This window comes from Thermobia domestica, chromosome 9, assembly GCF_964235325.1.
Source record: "Thermobia domestica chromosome 9, izTheDome1.hap1.1, whole genome shotgun sequence".
Taxonomy (NCBI): domain Eukaryota; kingdom Metazoa; phylum Arthropoda; class Insecta; order Zygentoma; family Lepismatidae; genus Thermobia; species Thermobia domestica.
Window position 1 is genome coordinate 279,367,165 of NC_137462.1, and position 20,238 is coordinate 279,387,402.

At 39.0% G+C, this 20,238-nt stretch overlaps 1 protein-coding gene across 1 annotated transcript in view; it reads right to left on the bottom strand.

The window, feature by feature from the left end:
* Nucleotides 1–6,390, bottom strand: part of LOC145660705 (protein amalgam-like) — a 464,422-nt gene extending 458,032 nt beyond the window's left edge. Inside the window, exon 1 of the mRNA XM_081726056.1 lies at nucleotides 6,067–6,390. Coding sequence (XP_081582182.1) covers nucleotides 6,067–6,125 — 59 coding nt within the window. The 5' untranslated portion in view covers nucleotides 6,126–6,390. The remainder of the gene's footprint in view (nucleotides 1–6,066) is intronic.
* Between the last annotated feature and the right edge of the window lie 13,848 nt (nucleotides 6,391–20,238).

Sequence of the window (20,238 nt, forward strand, 5' to 3'; positions counted from 1 at the left end):
AAGTAAAAGTAACTCATCACAAGATCACAAGATCGGTGAGAATCTTCACTCTGTGTATCATTGTTTCTGCTGATACAATAATAATACAAAAAAATAGATGGAAAATGTTGAATTTTAACTAGAAATCACAGCAACAAACTCTCGCAAATAAAGCATGTGACGCCTTTATATTAAGGAGAATCAAGATTGTGTTCTGTCGAAGAGGGATAAGAACCCCCTAATTACATACTTTTCGTACATATGATATTCCTGACCCTGTATGTGTCGTTCTATCTCTCCAGACCAGTTCTTATTTCCCAGTTGGTATTTACATTCTTAATTCGCCAAGTATAGAAATCCACACTACTGCTCTACGAGATTAGTGGTGTCATCTAGCAACGTCAAGGTAAGTGGGCTAGAACTGCTTTTCAGAGAAAACACTCAAGTAAGACAAGACATACAGAAACAAAGCACAATTATATTTGTAAATACCCTCCTTTTGTCTTTCTATTTTAGTATCACCGAAACTAGTAAGTAATAGGGGAATATCGATTTTTAAATTTGCATCTGAATACAGTATTTCCCATCACGCAGTTGGTTGAGGATGGTCATGCGAAAATGTTGAAAAGCTGAATAAGAAAGTTATAGGCACTGTTCGAAGTAGAAAAAAAGCAGAGGCGGTATGTTTTGTTACGATTTTGACTCGACATACCGGCTGTCTAAATATTGAAATACAGTGAGGGTATGTTGCCTAAAAGATCACGTCTAGGAGAGCTTCGTTGTAGTTACGGGGCGAACATGGAGAGACTTTGATCCTCCGCCAACAATTCTCTGAAGAAAAAGAATATCCCTTTATGTTGTATTATAGAGAACTATACACGAAAACTAGGTTTTTATATTAACAATTTCCTGCGGGAAAACTCTCGGATGCCCATTCGACTGAGGGGTATTTCCAGTGGCGTATTTAGGGGGAGGGCTTCCGGGCTTAACCCCTCCCGAAATCTTACTTACTATAGTAAAGTATATGGAATATCTTGCAGAATTTTCTCATTTTCAGGCAAAGCACCCCCCCCCCGGAAAGTTAGCAAAGCCCACCCCGAAACAAAATCGTAAATACGCCACTGGGTATTTCAAACCCCCGGAAGATCTGCCGCCACAGCAGACATTTCCTAAATCTGTTCATGCTCAAAATACGACAGTTATATGCATTAAGGCAAGAAGACACATACATATATAAGAAAGAAACAATTTAATATGGCACATCAAAATAAAAACTAGATGAACTTCTTTGAAGACACTTCATTTTGAAAACAAAAGGTAGGAAAAAGATAAAAAATGACGATGTTATCAACTCAGAAATTATTTCTACATAAGAAATAAAATCTTTTTACGTGCAAAAGCTAGTTGTCAATTATTGTATATAAAAATGGATTTATTCAAGATATTTATCACGTACTCTCCAGTGACAGTACGTCTTCATCACTGAAAAATTAGAGGTGGTATGGCATACCACCGCATACCATCTCACTTTGACCACTGGTTATGGGCCTACCCAGAATATTTCGCTCCAGAGGAGCAGGGTAGCTCAGTGGTAGAGCGCTTTCCTCTAGTGCATGAGATCCCTGGTTCGATCCCCGGTCAATAAGTTTGTAGAAGATAACACCGTGTCCCTGGATTTTCTCGGAATACTCCTATTTCCTCCCACATTATAATTTCACCAATTCTCCCCTCATCATTCACTTGCCTTAAGAGTCTTCATCCCGGCGAAATTAAAATACCGCTAATTTTACAATAATTATGTGATATCTTCAAATAGATAAAAGATAATCGAAATGTGGAACAAGAGCGCCCTAGACAATATTATTTTACATGAGAAACCATTATCACGACTCACTTATCTGCTTTCCATTTCGAGCCATTTTGAAAATCGGCATTTATTTTCGCGTTTCTAAACGGCTGAAAACGGAAAGCTACTAGGTGACTTGTGGTAACGGTACCTCATGCAAAATAATATTGTCTAGGGCGCTCTTGTTCCATATTTCAATTATCTTTTATCTATTTGAAGATATCACATAATTACTGTAAAATTAGCGGCATTTTAATTTCGCCGGGATGAAGACTCTTAACAAAAAAAAAAGGCATAATCGTGGGACGCTAAACTCAAAGATCTTATTCCATTTTTGTGCCCGAATCTTTTGAACGCACAGTAATGTGATGAAAATAGCTTTGGTGGTATGTGCAACCGCCTACTATGTCAAACTCAAGTTCTGGTTGTAGTTCGAGACAGTGGCGGATCTAGAAAGTAAAAACTGGGGGGCATCCAGTACCCAGACTATGATAGATATATATATATAAACTTTCAAAAATATATAAATAATAGCTTAAATTATTTTGCCACGGAAAAATCTGGGTGGCCTAGGCCCCCCCGGCCCTGGCCTAGATCCGCCACTGGTTCGAGGCCAACGTTAATAAGGTCCTATCCTTCACAACGACGGTGTTATATAAGCCTTTTAAATAAAAAAAGACACAAAATACATTGTTGATTGACTGATGTTTAATTTCCCTTTTTTAGAGCAATGAGTTACATGAGACACTCTGTGGTAGAGCATTCACCTCTGGTGCATAGGGTCCTCGGTTCGATCTCAGCGCCAAGTGAACTTTGTGGTGGACAAACTTCGCCATCGTGTGTTTCCTCAGGGTTCTCCCATTTCCTCCCACTTTATTCATTCCACCATTGTATACATTTCTCATTATCACAGTCTCCTTTAGCTTAACCGGCATAATCGTGAGACGTAAAACTAAAAGATTTCATTTTCATTTCAAGAGGCACGATCGACTGTGATTACTTGAGATTCTTTAAGCTCAGCTTAGTTTTTCTGAATTTTACTACATAACTTAAGGATATGAAGTACAATTTATACTCGTAATTAGAAGAGAGACAGATAGTATCTGCAAAATACTAGGTACAGCGGTGGACACTTCTAAATGGTACACCTTAGCCGTAAATCTCCATATGGCTGTACCATTTAGAAGTGTCCACCGCTGTACAACATAACGTAATAATTTTATTTAAATAATGTATACCCACCAACTTTCAGGTCATAAAATGGGCACCCACATTTATGATATTTGGAAACTTATGGTTCCTGGCTTACTATACAGGTGTGTACCCAGAATTTTTGTTGGAAGGGGTGCAAGCCTGGGAAAGACTTCCAACACTACAAGTCACTCACTACATCTATATAATATTGACGCGTATTATTCTGCACTCGACAAGACGACAAGAAACTGTAAAATAGGCCTACTTCCACCTATATTTTCAGAGAGAAATGATAGAATTAGATTGTTTTTATAAGAGAAAGAGTACAGATAAAGTGTAAGATTAATTTCCATGCTACATCAATCATTTCCCTGTTAAACAAGTATTCTTTTATTAAGAAAATGTACAAATGTATGTTGAGTTAGGAAGTTTTGGAGGAATCAGTGGGTATAGTCCTGATACGATATATATGTCCTGATACGATAGCCGGATTTAGGGTGTTTTGGTGCACGTGCACCCCCATTCGTTGTAAACATACACTATCTAAAATGAGAAGCTAGCAATGAAACTGGCAAAAGTTTCACAAGGATTCTGTACAATACAAGTATCCATCGTACTCCAAGTGTCCATACTTAAAAAAAAAAATCTTGATCTGACACCACGAGTTAACTATATACTGAAAATTATACCGATACAAAGAGGCTGTGGCTCATTTGTGAAGCGTTGCATTTGCATTCAGGTAGTCGTGGGTTCGATTTCCGAGACCAGACATTTTGCATCTCTTGGACAATTCCTGAGTTACACTACAGATGCCTAAAGATATGTAAAAAAAAAAAATCAAATTTAATTTAAATGTACTGGTAGTTATTGGTGCACCCCCGTCAGAAAAATCTTAATCCGCCCTTGTATATATATATTCATCGTATTCTTCATTAAGATGTTTACTAAAATTTTAAAAGTGGGGACAAGCTTAGAACACTATTCCGGTATTTATCCAAGACTATTATTAGTGTCCCCACCGGGGGTAACAAACATTGGACCATGCGCGTGGAATCCACACGCATTAGTCACTTGCCCGCGAAAGTCGCACGATAAACAATGTTCCGCTTAATAACTTTGGTAAGACGGACGGAAAACCACGAATTCGATTAATTTTCTTAAATACAGCTGCCTTTAACGCAGAAATATCACTTGATGAACAGAGTATCATTTCAGGGTATCAAGGTCAATCCCGTACTCCTCGTTGGCACAGAGAACACAGAGAAACCACAGACAAATGAGGGAACTGAGATATCTAATTATGAAGAAAAATGAACTTGATTATTACTAATTACATCCCTGTATCAACGGTTTCTCTTTCATGTGAGCGGCAATCATATAACTGCATGTCATCTGAGCGAGTTTCATGTAAAAATAAATATCATGTTTCAACACAACACTGTTTGTTCACACGCAATGTTGCACCTTCACAGTATTTGAAAAACTTCACAAACATCTAGTTTCGCAGTAATGAGGCATAAACTGTTGAGGAAACATTGTATATAAACATTCTTTTTTCGACATGAGACAAAACACAATATTCCGAAGAAATACGTAAAAGTTGGCACGAAGACTATATACCGTATTCATTTATACACTGTAATCTTACTTAAATTATTTACAAATATTGGATTAAACAAATTATTGTATTAGTGTTACTGATGGGCATATAGCCTACAGATCTTTACTGGTAAGGGCACATCATTTTCATTTTTGACCCAGTATGAGAAGGCAATTTGGAAGTTACTTCAATTAAGAAGTAGTGAAATACATTCTAGGAAGCCAGAAATAGTGATTTCGGAATCCAACGTACTGATCACACGTTACGTAACGGAAAACCATCTGTCCTGCCATAGGCTTTCATGGGCTGTAGAGCTAGGTAGTTTAGGGGATAGTTTGGAACTGGGTGGTCAATACAAAGTTAACCTGATCTAACCGAAAGTAACCTCACCTAACCTAGCCTGACCCAACAAAAAATACAGAAAATAGCTCAAGAAAGTAAGGAATTTTAACTAAAAAAAATTCTGGCCCCCCCAAATCCAAAAATATACTTAAGTTTAGTCCTATATTAATCTAAAAGTACCATCTCGTATCTAGTATCTTTGATCTAAGTGTTTCAGGTTTGGGACACATTTTGACTACACGTTGTATCCTCGTCACCTCCAAAAAATGTAACCAGGGAAATAAGAACCTTCGGTAGAGTTAAAACATTGTATTTCTTTTAGATGTTCTCGGGTTCTGAATCCCATCAATCGAATGCATATACATGGGGGTTTACCAGGTCAGTGTTAACTTTTCTTCAACAAAATAATGAGGAGGGACCGCGGTGACTCAATGCTAGAGCATTCACCTCTGGCACGTGGGGTCCTTGGTTCGATCCCAGACCGCGCCAAGTGGACTTTCTGGTGGACAAACAGCGTGTGCATGGCTTTTCTCGGAGTCCTCCCACTTTATTCATTCCAAAATTGATTTTATTTCTCATCATCGCCGTCCCCTTTAGCCTAGCCGGCATTATACCGTGGGACATAAACTCGTAAGATTTAATTTCATTTCAATATAATGTAGAAACCAAAATTTAACATTTTGAGGTTACATGAATATAAAAATGTTTCAATTGCATATGTTTGGACAAGATGGGATTGTACTCCAAACTCCAGAAGCAATTTGAGTATCATTCTGAATGCATATTATTTTTTGTTATTTAAAATATCAGAAACATGAACTACAATGCTCGAAACTTTTCTCGAAGAGATCTTATGTACGACAGTGTCTCTCAACATCCCTTCGGAGTTCGTCCTGGATTTCAACTATTATTCATAGAGAAGAGTGCGGGAACTAAAGAAATGGACCATAACTTTTGCGCTATGAGAAACCCGCTATAAAATTTCTCTTTAAAAACTTTTATAGATAAATGCTATTACTTGATTTCTTCTTGTGAAAAAAGAACCGAATGTATTAAGGTTTATAATAAATAAAAGAAAGACAAAAATACAGGTTGAAATCGCCTACCTTTATCAGCAATCACCAGGAGTAACAGCAGGAGCACCAGCTTCTTTGGTGGCGTCATTTTGTCAAGAGAGATTAATCCAGAAAGATAAGAGAAATCAACTTTTTTTTTTTTCAATATCAAAACAACAGTATTAGGAACAAAATACGAGAACTCTTTCGAATGAAAGATAACTATAAAACTTCTTTTATAAGGTAGCAAGGGAGAGTGGAGAACGCACTGTTTCCTTTTTTTATTTCACACAGCTTGAGTCACACTAACAAAAGTCGTAACTTCTCGAGCGCAACTTCGCAAACGCGCGGCAGAACTTCGACTGAAAACTTCGCCGCCCCTTCGCACATTGATCCACCACGCATGGGCGATGACGTCATCGCACGTCACTTCGCGCGTGACAGAAACTGGCAGCAATGGGCAACGGAGGAACGGAGCGGAACAAGACGGCAGGAAAAGTTTTTCGGGAGTCCTTCTTGCTTGCTGGTTCCCAGCTGCATTAGTTAAACTAACCTCTCCCCCACAAACTCCTTAGCCACGGACACACTTTCCTTTCCCTTGTTTCTTTTTTTTTAAATTATTTACTTGAAAGAAGCGGAAAAATTGAATACATGGGGGGAGGGAGGAGGTGAAGCAAAGGTTCAGAAAATTTGGAAACTCTTAATATTCAAAAATATCAACAATAACACTTTTTTCAACAAATATCTTTAACCGAACAATAAGATGTTTCATGGTATAGCTTCAGAGACTACCATCACATCGAAAAGAGATTTATATGGGACTACCGCGAACATGAGCGCCCGAAGGGGGCAGCGTGGAGCCCACCCTCTGGCTCACGAAAATGTATGCCGTAATATAGTAATCCACGTATATTAAATACCAGACGTAATATAGAAACCATGGAGATGAGGCTTCTAGAAAATTTTCTTCATGAGCCCCTGACTGGGAATGTGTGTTTTTTCAAATAAGGAATTCTTGAAATCCGTGAACCTATGTTGAAGTTATCGATAAATAGGCGTGCACCCATTTTTTAAATTTAATTTTATTTTATTTATTTTATTTTATTTTATTTTATTTATTTATTTTTTGCGGGGAGTCCAAGATCTGGTGGGAGTTTGAATACTTCAAGACACTATGTTTATATAGTATGGAACGGGTGCTATTCTACAACTTAAAAAAAAAAAAAAAAAGGTAATTTTCAAGTACTGACAAATAAAATTAGATTCTTTTTATCAGAAAAAATACTACAGATGATGAGTTAGGTTAATCTTTAGTAGGTATTTCTCTGGTAAACATCTTTAGTTTTATTAAGAAAGTGAACAAATGTATTTGGGATTTCGAAGGGTTGGGGGCTCAGCAAACGGCGGATCCCCGTGAGTGTGCCCCTGAGGATGAATATACCCACAAACGAGTTTGAACTAGAAATCTTCTCTTTTTGTATGAAGCAGGGGCGGATCCAGGACGGACTTCTGGGGGGGGCGGTGGGTTGTAATACTGCTACTTACAGCTACTTTTGAGAGCGCCAAACTCTGGGATGGGTTTTATTTATATATAAAATAAGAAAGTTCCCTCTTCTGGGGGAGGGGGCGATCGCCTCGATCGCCCCCCTGGATCCGCCCCTGGTATGGAGTCAGTTAAAGTTACTTTTAGCAATATAAGGACAAGAATAATAAACTTTTGGTTTCGCAATATTGTAATTATTCGCGAAGGTGTTTGATATATACTTGTATAAAATGGAGTGCCTTTATAAGCGAAGCATATTAGTTGGCATGTGTAAGTGAACATATTACGTGTAATGAAGTGAACATATTACGTGTAATGAAAAGATAATTCTTCAAACCACTTGGCGTAACAGCCCAATTTGTGAGCCTAAGCCTGCTCCAGAGCCATCTGCTAGCGACTAGCTGAACTACGTTCAACCTAGCGGCGCGTATGTGGTCAGCGCGCTGTGACGCCCTCTCTCTAACAGGCGCATCACGAGCTTTCTAGGCCTAGTGCCCATCACGTCTTATTTTCACGTGGGTGCGCGGTGGCTCAGTGGTAGAGCGTTCACCTCTGGTGCTTGGGGTCCCGGGTTCGATCCCAGCCCCCGCCAAGTGAACTTTGTGGTGGACAAACACCGTGCTTGTGGGTTTTCTCGGGGTTCTCCCGTTTCCTCCCACTTTATTCATTACTCATCATCACCGTCTCCTTTAGCCTAACCGGCATAACCGTGGGACGTTAAACTTAAAGATTACTTATTTTCACGCGACTCCCCGGTTTGCCTCACAACGCAGAGTGGACACCGAATTTTTTTTTTAAAAAAAAGAATGTATATTGTTTATACCTTGAGCTCCGTCATGGCTATGTGGTTAGCGTACTCGTGTTTTGGCTCAGAAGACCCGAGTTCGAATCCCAGCGGGATCTCATCCTACGTTAATATGTAGATCTACGTCTCATATAGTCTAGGTGCAAAAAGGGATGCTATAAACTTCATTTGAATCCAGAGGACACGGTGACTTAATGGTAGAGCGCTTATTTCTGGTGCGTGCGGTCCTTGGTTCGACCCCCGCATAAGTACGTTTGTGGTGGACAATATCGTGTCCGTGTGTTTTCTTCCGCTTCCTCTCACATTATCATTCCACAATCCTTCAATCATCAGTCATTTGCATTAATCATCGTCTCCCTTAGCCTAACGAACATAATCGTGGGACGTAAAACAAAGATTTTTTTTCATTTCAATCAAACTTTTTATGTTTAGCCCTTACTTACATACCAAACCTTAAAGCTCTTTGCTAAACCCTCCTACTTTTATATATTTTAGTAAAGGAAACCAAGAATACCTAATATACAGAAAATAAGCGAAAAGTATCTACGAAACACTGTATACAGGATCAGTGGCGGATCTAAGAGGGGGCTATAGGAGCTATAGCCTCCCCCCCCTTGACGCTCAGATATACACTGGATAAAATGGGCTTCAATCCTGCTTTACACTGGATAAAACGGCAAAATATGGTTTAACCCCTCCCTTGATCATATCCTGGATCCGCCCCTGTATAGGACTATAGTGTATAATTTTGAAGCCAATAACTATAATGACATCATAAACTTTACATCCAAATTTCTGGTGCATAAGAAAAAGGTTTGTAAACCTCTATTAGCTTATTGCAGTAGTTCCCAACCAGTGTATCGCACAGTTTCATAGCGTGTATCGTGAAATTTTAAAAATCATGAAACATTTAACATAATTAGTCGAAATCAATTCTCAGACAGACTGTACCAGTCAACGTCTACAGCGACAGCAACATTGCTCAGTACGTACTGCGTAATCAGCACTTTATACGAGATGCATGTCAACAAAAAAGGGTTGGTAATTTTTTACGCGGGGTTGACAACACTGACGAAGTTGAGCATGTACAAGAGCATGTCCTAATATTTTGTGCTTACAACAGAGATAGAATCATCCAAGTTTAGTTAAGAGTCTTCATCCCAGCGAAATTAAAATACCGCTAACTTTACAGTAATTATGTGATATCTTCAAATAGATAAAAGATAATCGAAATGTGGAACAAGAGCGCCCTAGACAATATTATTTTACATGAGAAACCGTTATCACGACTCACTTATCTGCTTTCGATTTAGAGCCATTTTGAAAATCGGCATTTATTTTCGCGTTTCTATACAGCTGAAAACGGAAAGCCACTAGGTGACTTGTGATAACGGTACCTCACGCAAAATAATATTGTCTAAGGCGCTCTTGCTCCGTATTTCAATTATCTTTTATCTATTTGAAGGTATCACATAATTACTGTAAAATTAGCGGTATTTTAATTTCGCCGGGAAGAAGACTCTTAGGCCGCGCCTCCATTGCATCCGAATGCGATTGCGAATGCGAATGCGAATTTCCCAGCACGTGAAAATGAATTGGAGTGCCTCGACTAGTTCCGACCTGCGAATTGCGAAAACCGACGAAAAGATGCGAATGCGAACGATCCCAACATGCTGGGATTGTTCGTCCGAATTGATGCGAATGGAGCGTCGTCTGCAGAGAAATTGAGCGCTACGTGAGAGAAGAAAGTTCTTTTTGCGTTAAAGTAGTCGACGGTGCGAGGTGCGGAGATAAAAATGAAAATAATAATGGAAATAGATGTTGATGTTTTAATAAATTGTGTTTTTTATAAAGTTCCATTGTGGATCCAAGGTCATCCAGATTACCACAAACGACACGTCGTGAACAAATTATGGGCAGATGTAAGTAAAGAACTTGGAGTGGAAGATATTTATAATTTTATTTGTTTTCTCTTTAAAATATGAAGATCTAATTAATACACGAACCACAACTTTTTATTCAATTTATATTTCCTCTTTGTTCCTCAAATAATGATTTTACGAATACATATAATTATTGACTAATATGTTTGAAATAGCAAAAACGGGTTTTTTACTCATGGAGAAAATTTTCGTAGAAAGTTGGTTGATTTTGCAATCTCTAATTTTATTTAGTTTATTTATGTTAAAGTGAACATAGCGGTTACCACAGAAGCATAATAACAGGAGCGACATTTGCGACATTCACTCTATTTTGCACACAAAGGAAATTAATACATTATTATTATTATTATTATTATTATTATTATTATTATTATTATTATTATTATTATTATTATTATTATTATTATTATTATTATTATTATTATTATTATTATTATTGCTCTGAAAACTTTAAGATATGAATTTTCAAGCAAAAATATTTCACATTGAAGTTTTGAAAGAGATATTACAACTTGATTCGCATTCACAAAACTTCGGATGTAGTAGAGGCACATGAATTCGCAGTTCGCATTCGCATTCGCGTTCGCAGTCACATTCGGATGCAATGGAGGCGCGGCCTTAAGTACGTGCGAGTAGCAGTAAGGTGAAATGGATGCAAAAATATAAAATCCTACCAGATCTGAAGATCTGTTATACGATTTCTGAACGCCAAAGGACAGAATGCAGCTGGTATTAATCGGAAATTTGGTGCTATTTATTGAACGACAGTAATTAGTGAAGGGAAGGAGAGACAATGGTACAGAGAGTTTTGGGAACGGGGTTCAAATATTCATGACAATGAGCGTAGCGGAAGGCCCAGTGTTCAGACTACTGGTGGGCTTAAAAAATGGGTTTTTGGTTTCCGGTTTTCATAAAACCGAAACCGGCTTTTGAAAATTAAAAAAACGGTTTTTCGCCGGAACCGGTATTCACCGAAACCGGTTATCGGTTTTCTCTCAAACTGGTTCTGTTTTCATCGAAACCGGTTATCAGTTTTCTCCAAAACCGGTTTCGTTTTTTACCGGATCCGGTTTGGTTCTCTTCAAAAACGAGTCTGGTTTTCTCCAAAACCGGTTTCAGTTTTTCCCAATCTGGTTCTATTTCTGACCAGAATAATGTTTCGTTGTTCTTTGGAAACCGATTCCGTTTCCACAGAAATAGTTTTGTGTGTTTTCCAAAACACTTTTCACCGATACCAGTTTTGGTGAAAACCTAACCGGTTTTGGAGAAAACCTAGATTTCGGTTTTTCGGATTTTGGTTTTTCTAGAAACCGGTTTCCGAGTTTTTATAAAAACCGATTTCGCCCATCCCTAGTTCAGACGGACAATCTTGTGGAATGCAATAGTTACTCTAATCCTGAATGCTGAATAATCTTAACTAGATGCTCGTGTATTCGGATCATGTGGACTTCAAACGAACACGTGTAAGAATATACTAACACTTGATTTGTTCGGTCCCAGACCATATAGGTTTATGGTGTGCATCATTATATTCATGGGTTTTCTAGGGATTTTCCATTCCTTAATGCACTTTAATTCCATCAATTCTTTCATAATCGTACACATTTATTTTTGCCGTAGGGCATAGAGGACACTGTAGTCTAGTGGTTACAGCGTTGGACTCCTGTCTGCGTGCTCCCGGGTTCGATCCCCGGCCGGTGCTTCTATTTCATCGTCCACCCAGCGTCGTGAAACATAAAAGACGTAATGGCACCAGGTCTAGAAAGCTCCTTATACGCCTTTCAGAGAGAGGGCGCCGCAGCGCCCTAACCACCTGTTCTTTGCTATACTGGACGTAGTTCAGCGGGTCGCTAACAGGTGGCGTAAGAGTGGCTCAGGCCCATAAGGGCTGCCACGCCAGTGGTTAGTTTAGGTTAGCCTTACAGAATTATTGGAAGGCATTAAGTTAAATAACTCAATTAACATTCTTAATAACGTACAAACAAATCAACAGAGTACACGATGACTAGTAAAAACCATGTTAACAAAGGTGATAGAAGTATTTTTTCAAGTTTTACATCTCACGATTATGTACCGAGGCTAGATGATGATGACATGTATGATAATGATGGAGGAAATGGAAAACCCTGAAAAAACCCACACATACTGTGTTTGTCCACCATAAAGCTTACTTGGCGGGAGCAAGGATCGAACCAAAGGCCCCATGTGTCAGAGAGGCTCCACAAGCATTGTAATTGATAGAGTATAGTAGAGAAAATAAACAAATTTAAATGCTTAGTTGCAGCCCTAACAAATAACAATGGTATCAGCAGGCTGATGGATGGTGACCTGATTGACTGATTTGAATTTCAACGTTCCTTTGGTGCACCGAAGCAATATGAGACATGAATCTACTCCTTAGTACGCGGCTATTTGAAGCGTTCGCAAAGTGTTTTTATTGCTCATGCGTACGCTTGGAATACGCTGACCATACATTTAAATGTGGATTATTGATCACAATGCGGTGCAAACACGAAAGCAACAAAATGGCAAAGAAAACGTCAGCTCGAGCATATTTGATGCGTTTCGGAACTATAGAACACTTGCTGTTTAAAAGATGTCTAGAGGAAGGGAAAAAAAGGAAAGACGTGTTGCCAGGCAAGGGTATTTTAGCAAGAAACAGCTGTTTGGAAGATGCTTTGTGCAGAGTATTGGAACTCTGCTATTATAGGCCTAGACATGGGAAAAAAGACCTGGAAACCCTGACTGGCTCACAGTATGATTTATAACTCTGGCGAAAGTAAAATTACCGAGTAGCCATCTAGGTCGCGTTCGCTGCGAGGGGTAACGCTTCCGAAACGCTTTCTCGAATAGCCAAGCACTTAACGTCGGATCTAAACGTCATGAGCTCTTACCGTGAATCGAGCCCAAATCTTACGCACCAAAGACACGTTTGTTAATCATAATATTCATGACGAAGGTCTGTTCAAGCTTCCTTCCTGGGAACCTTTAAGTTCGTCTGAGAAACAACTCTGAAATGGAACGAAAGAACATGGATGAGAGAATTTGTAACATAAACATAAAGCACTGTAACCAGTATTAATATCACGTTCAAGTTAGATAATGTATTACTATTCTTCTTCCTCAAGTATATAATCCGGAAGTTATTCATGTTAGGTGACGCAGGATTAGAAACAGGAAATGTTATATTTAGAATCAGTGTGACTAATGATTTCGACGTAAATTATTCTACTCTTGTTCACACATATCACTCACATATCATGACGAGTACATTTTGGTTTTACTACAACTGATTATGAAGTCTAGAACGGAGACTAATGACCCTCTGCAAGTAGAAAGGGGCGAAAATTTATTATTTTTTAATTTGATATCAACATCACCTTATCATTCACCAATTGCGATTCCAACCAAGAAAACACATGTCCTAAGTTCAGATATGAATAGTGACTGGAGTTTGCAAGGAAATTTTAGCTTATGCGCAAACCTACTACACACTTGCTCCTTGAATTTGTGTAGTAACGCACTTGCTCCCTACGAAGACACACGGGTGCTACCAATGGGCTATTTAAGTGGTTCTCAGATTTCCAGTAGCTTTACCTCTTTCGTACCCCCCCCCCCCAAAAAAAAAAAAAAAAACTATTCTGGATCTCTTACAACAAACGGTTGAAATGACAAGTATATGCTGAGTGACAAATATTGTAATTCACATTTTTGGTAACAATTTAAGTATAAAGGAAACCAACGTATTTTTATCTGCCATGGCCGCGGTGGTAGAGCGTTCACCTCACGTGCATGAGGTCCCTGGTTCTATTCCAGCTCGCGTGTGCTAAATGAACTTAGTGGGAACAAACACCGTATGCATTGGTTTCCTTGGGGTTCTCCCGTTTTCTCTCACGTTCTTCATTCCACCATTTCATTCATTTTTCATCATCACCGTCTCCATTAGCCTACTCGGCATAGCCGTGGGACGTAAAACTCAAAGATTTCATTTTCATTTCATTTCTTTGTCTGCAATGGGCAAGCCCACTTTCAGAAGAGTGACTAATTGAGTGGATTAAGTTTTAAAAATGCATATTACACAACCAAATCAACGTATACGTATGATGGGTTGCATTGTTTCAGGGACGTAATTATGACTCTCCCTATTTCGGCACTTTATTAGCATGTGGGTGTGCAAGTCACCATATGGGTGTATAGTACTTTCAGAACAAAAAGAAGTGTTTTTTTTTTCACATAACTACCTTTCTGGCGCTTGGTGCCCATTTGACACATCATCTTTTAAGTACAAGCATGTGCTGTTGCTACACATGCTATGAAGTAGAAAGTTCAAGAGAGTATCTAATTTTTTATTTTATTTATTTATTTATTTTATTTTATTTTATTTTTTTTTTTTTTACTAACGCTCATTTGATATTAGTCATGAAAGGGTCACAGCACTTGCGTTTATATATACAAGTTGGTTCAAAAAGTGTGAACACATCGCACCTAAATGATAAACGCTACAAAATGAAACCAAAGTAACAATGTAGATGGAGAATAGGAGTCGGGGGAAATATTTGAGGATATATCAGAATGACGTTCTCTAGCTCGGAGTCTTCCGTCTTGAATTTTATGCAATTTTCTTAAACGAAAACCATAGCATTGATATGTCATTTTAATAGGAAACTGTTATACAAATTAAGTAGCACAGTTTTTATTCTAGCACTAACCGTTACGAAGTTATGGCTGAGTGATTTACTAATAGAAGATGGGCTTGACATACGCAGAGTGCGTTGATGTCGTGCTTAGCTCTGGATCACGACCCTTAAAATATAGGAGTGAATGGAGGATGAGAATCAAGATGGGAGGGTAGCCACAGTCAGTTCATGCTCGAGAGTGAGGATGACCATCAATAGAGATTAAGTGATAAGGACTACAATAACCAATTCGAAGTTGGAGGGTAAAGATGAGTGGAGAGCGAAAGCCCGTTTCATATTAGAGGCTGAGAGAAAATGAAGATTCACGGCCAATTCGCAGTTATGGAACGGAGCGAGGGTCACATAAATGTTGGAGATTGAGAACCAGTTCAGAGGTAGAGCGTGAGGGCGACGACCAGACGAGTATTGCAGAATAGGAGCCAGTCCGGAAGTACAGAGTGAGGGATGAATCCACACGAGTCTTGCAGGGAGTTAGTTCGGGGATCGAGAATGAGGTTGTGGTTCAGATAAATGTTGGAAATTGAATGCTTCGGAGATGCAAGTGCCAGGATGAAGGTAAGAGAGAGGCGCACTTAAGCGGGGCGTCCACTGGGTCCGAAGCCTCTCCCCAAAAATAACTTCTTAACTTAATACATATTCGTACACGTTCTCAACAAAATTATACTTGTTTGAAAGGGAAATGAGTATTGTAGCACGAAAATTTGATCTTACACTATATCTGTTTTCTACTCTTTCTCTTATAAAAACAGTTTAGTTCGATCATATTTTTTCTAGAAATATAGGTGGAAGTATTTTACAATTACTTATCCTCTTTTCGGGTGCAGAATAATACCTGTTCAATACTACATAGACGTAGTGGCTTGTACTATTAGAGCCTCCTCCCCAAAGCTTGGATCTCTCCCAACAGAAATATAGGTGGAAGTATTTTACAATTACTTATCGTCTTTTCGGGTGCAGAATAATACCTGTTCAATACTACATAGACGTAGTGGCTTGTACTATTAGAGCCTCCTCCCCAAAGCTTGGATCTCTCCCAACAGAAATATAGATGGAAGTATTTTACAATTACTCATCCTCTTTTCGGGTGCAGAATAATACCCATTCAATACTACATAGACGTAGTGGCTTGTAGTATTAGAGCCTCCTCCCCAAAGCTTGGATCTCTCCCAACAGAAATATAGATGGAAGTATTTTACAATTACTCATCGTCTTTTCGGGTGCAGAATAATACCCGTTCAATACTACATAGACGTAGTGGCTTGTAGTATTAGAGCCTCCTCCCCAAAGCTTGGATCTCTCCCAACAGAAATATAGATGGAAGTATTTTACAATTACTCATCGTCTTTTCGGGTGCAGAATAATACCCGTTCAATACTACATAGACGTAGTGGCTTGTAGTATTAGAGCCTCCTCCCCAAAGCTTGGATCTCTCCCAACAGAAATATAGATGGAAGTATTTTACAATTACTCATCGTCTTTTCGGGTGCAGAATAATACCCGTTCAATACTACATAGACGTAGTGGCTTGTAGTATTAGAGCCTCCTCCCCAAAGCTTGGATCTCTCCCAACAGAAATATAGATGGAAGTATTTTACAATTACTCATCCTCTTTTCGGGTGCAGAATAATACCCATTCAATACTACATAGACGTAGTGGCTTGTAGTATTAGAGCCTCCTCCCCAAAGCTTGGATCTCTCCCAACAGAAATATAGGTGGAAGTATTTTACAATTACTTATCGTCTTTTCGGGTGCAGAATAATACCTGTTCAATACTACATAGACGTAGTGGCTTGTAGTATTAGAGCCTCCTCCCCAAAGCTTGGATCTCTCCCAACAGAAATATAGGTGGAAGTATTTTACAATTACTTATCGTCTTTTCGGGTGCAGAATAATACCTGTTCAATACTACATAGACGTAGTGGCTTGTAGTATTAGAGCCTCCTCCCCAAAGCTTGGATCTCTCCCAACAGAAATATAGATGGAAGTATTTTACAATTACTCATCCTCTTTTCGGGTGCAGAATAATACCCATTCAATACTACATAGACGTAGTGGCTTGTAGTATTAGAGCCTCCTCCCCAAAGCTTGGATCTCTCCCAACAGAAATATGGATGGAAGTATTTTACAATTACTCATCGTCTTTTCGGGTGCAGAATAATACCCGTTCAATACTACATAGACGTAGTGGCTTGTAGTATTAGAGCCTCCTCCCCAAAGCTTGGATCTCTCCCAACAGAAATATAGATGGAAGTATTTTACAATTACTCATCCTCTTTTCGGGTGCAGAATAATACCCATTCAATACTACATAGACGTAGTGGCTTGTAGTATTAGAGCCTCCTCCCCAAAGCTTGGATCTCTCCCAACAGAAATATAGATGGAAGTATTTTACAATTACTCATCGTCTTTTCGGGTGCAGAATAATACCCGTTCAATACTACATAGACGTAGTGGCTTGTAGTATTAGAGCCTCCTCCCCAAAGCTTGGATCTCTCCCAACAGAAATATAGATGGAAGTATTTTACAATTACTCATCGTCTTTTCGGGTGCAGAATAATACCCGTTCAATACTACATAGACGTAGTGGCTTGTAGTATTAGAGCCTCCTCCCCAAAGCTTGGATCTCTCCCAACAGAAATATAGATGGAAGTATTTTACAATTACTTATCGTCTTTTCGGGTGCAGAATAATACCCGTTCAATACTACATAGACGTAGTGGCTTGTAGTATTAGAGCCTCCTCCCCAAAGCTTGGATCTCTCCCAACAGAAATATAGGTGGAAGTATTTTACAATTACTTATCGTCTTTTCGGGTGCAGAATAATACCCGTTCAATACTACATAGACGTAGTGGCTTGTAGTATTAGAGCCTCCTCCCCAAAGCCTTGACCTCTCCTAACAAAAATATAGGTGGAAGTATTTTATAATTACTTATCGTCTTTTCAGGTGCAGAATAATACCTGTTCAATACTACGTAGACGTAGTGGCTTGTAGTATTAGAGCCTCCTCCCCAAAGCTTGGATCTCTCCCAACAGAAATATAGGTGGAAGTATTTTACAATTACTTATCGTCTTTTCGGGTGCAGAATAATACCTGTTCAATACTACATAGACGTAGTGGCTTGTAGTATTAGAGCCTCCTCCCCAAAGCTTGGATCTCTCCCAACAGAAATATAGGTGGAAGTATTTTACAATTACTTATCCTCTTTTCGGGTGCAGAATAATACCTGTTCAATACTACATAGACGTAGTGGCTTGTAGTATTAGAGCCTCCTCCCCAAAGCTTGGATCTCTCCCAACAGAAATATAGGTGGAAGTATTTTACAATTACTTATCGTCTTTTCGGGTGCAGAATAATACCCGTTCAATACTACATAGACGTAGTGGCTTGTAGTATTAGAGCCTCCTCCCCAAAGCTTGGATCTCTCCCAACAGAAATATAGGTGGAAGTATTTTACAATTACTTATCGTCTTTTCGGGTGCAGAATAATACCTGTTCAATACTACATAGACGTAGTGGCTTGTAGTATTAGAGCCTCCTCCCCAAAGCTTGGATCTCTCCCAACAGAAATATAGGTGCAAGTATTTTACAATTACTTATCGTCTTTTCGGGTGCAGAATAATACCTGTTCAATACTACATAGACGTAGTGGCTTGTAGTATTAGAGCCTCCTCCCCAAAGTCTTGACCTCTCCTAACAAAAATATAGGTGGAAGTATTTTATAATTACTTATCGTCTTTTCAGGTGCAGAATAATACCTGTTCAATACTACATAGACGTAGTGGCTTGTAGTATTAGAGCCTCCTCCCCAAAGCTTGGATCTCTCCCAACAGAAATATAGGTGGAAGTATTTTACAATTACTTATCGTCTTTTCGGGTGCAGAATAATACCTGTTCAATACTACATATACGTAGTGGCTTGTAGTATTAGAGCCTCCTCCCCAAAGCTTGGATCTCTCCCAACAGAAATATAGGTGGAAGTATTTTACAATTACTTATCGTCTTTTCGGGTGCAGAATAATACCTGTTCAATACTACATAGACGTAGTGGCTTGTAGTATTAGAGCCTCCTCCCCAAAGCTTGGATCTCTCCCAACAGAAATATAGGTGGAAGTATTTTACAATTACTTATCGTCTTTTCGGGTGCAGAATAATACCTGTTCAATACTACATAGACGTAGTGGCTTGTAGTATTAGAGCCTCCTCCCCAAAGCTTGGATCTCTCCCAACAGAAATATAGGTGGAAGTATTTTACAATTACTTATCATCTTTTCGGGTGCAGAATAATACCTGTTCAATACTACATAGACGTAGTGGCTTGTAGTATTAGAGCCTCCTCCCCAAAGCTTGGATCTCTCCCAACAGAAATATAGGTGGAAGTATTTTACAATTACTTATCGTCTTTTCGGGTGCAGAATAATACCTGTTCAATACTACATAGACGTAGTGGCTTGTAGTATTAGAGCCTCCTCCCCAAAGCTTGGATCTCTCCCAACAGAAATATAGGTGGAAGTATTTTACAATTACTTATCGTCTTTTCGGGTGCAGAATAATACCTGTTCAATACTACATAGACGTAGTGGCTTGTAGTATTAGAGCCTCCTCCCCAAAGCTTGGATCTCTCCCAACAGAAATATAGGTGGAAGTATTTTACAATTACTTATCGTCTTTTCGGGTGCAGAATAATACCCGTTCAATACTACATAGACGTAGTGGCTTGTAGTATTAGAGCCTCCTCCCCAAAGCTTGGATCTCTCCCAACAGAAATATAGGTGGAAGTATTTTACAATTACTTATCGTCTTTTCGGGTGCAGAATAATACCTGTTCAATACTACATAGACGTAGTGGCTTGTAGTATTAGAGCCTCCTCCCCAAAGCTTGGATCTCTCCCAACAGAAATATAGGTGGAAGTATTTTACAATTACTTATCCTCTTTTCGGGTGCAGAATAATACCTGTTCAATACTACATAGACGTAGTGGCTTGTAGTATTAGAGCCTCCTCCCCAAAGCTTGGATCTCTCCCAACAGAAATATAGATGGAAGTATTTTACAATTACTCATCGTCTTTTCGGGTGCAGAATAATACCCGTTCAATACTACATAGACGTAGTGGCTTGTAGTATTAGAGCCTCCTCCCCAAAGCTTGGATCTCTCCCAACAGAAATATAGGTGGAAGTATTTTACAATTACTTATCGTCTTTTCGGGTGCAGAATAATACCCGTTCAATACTA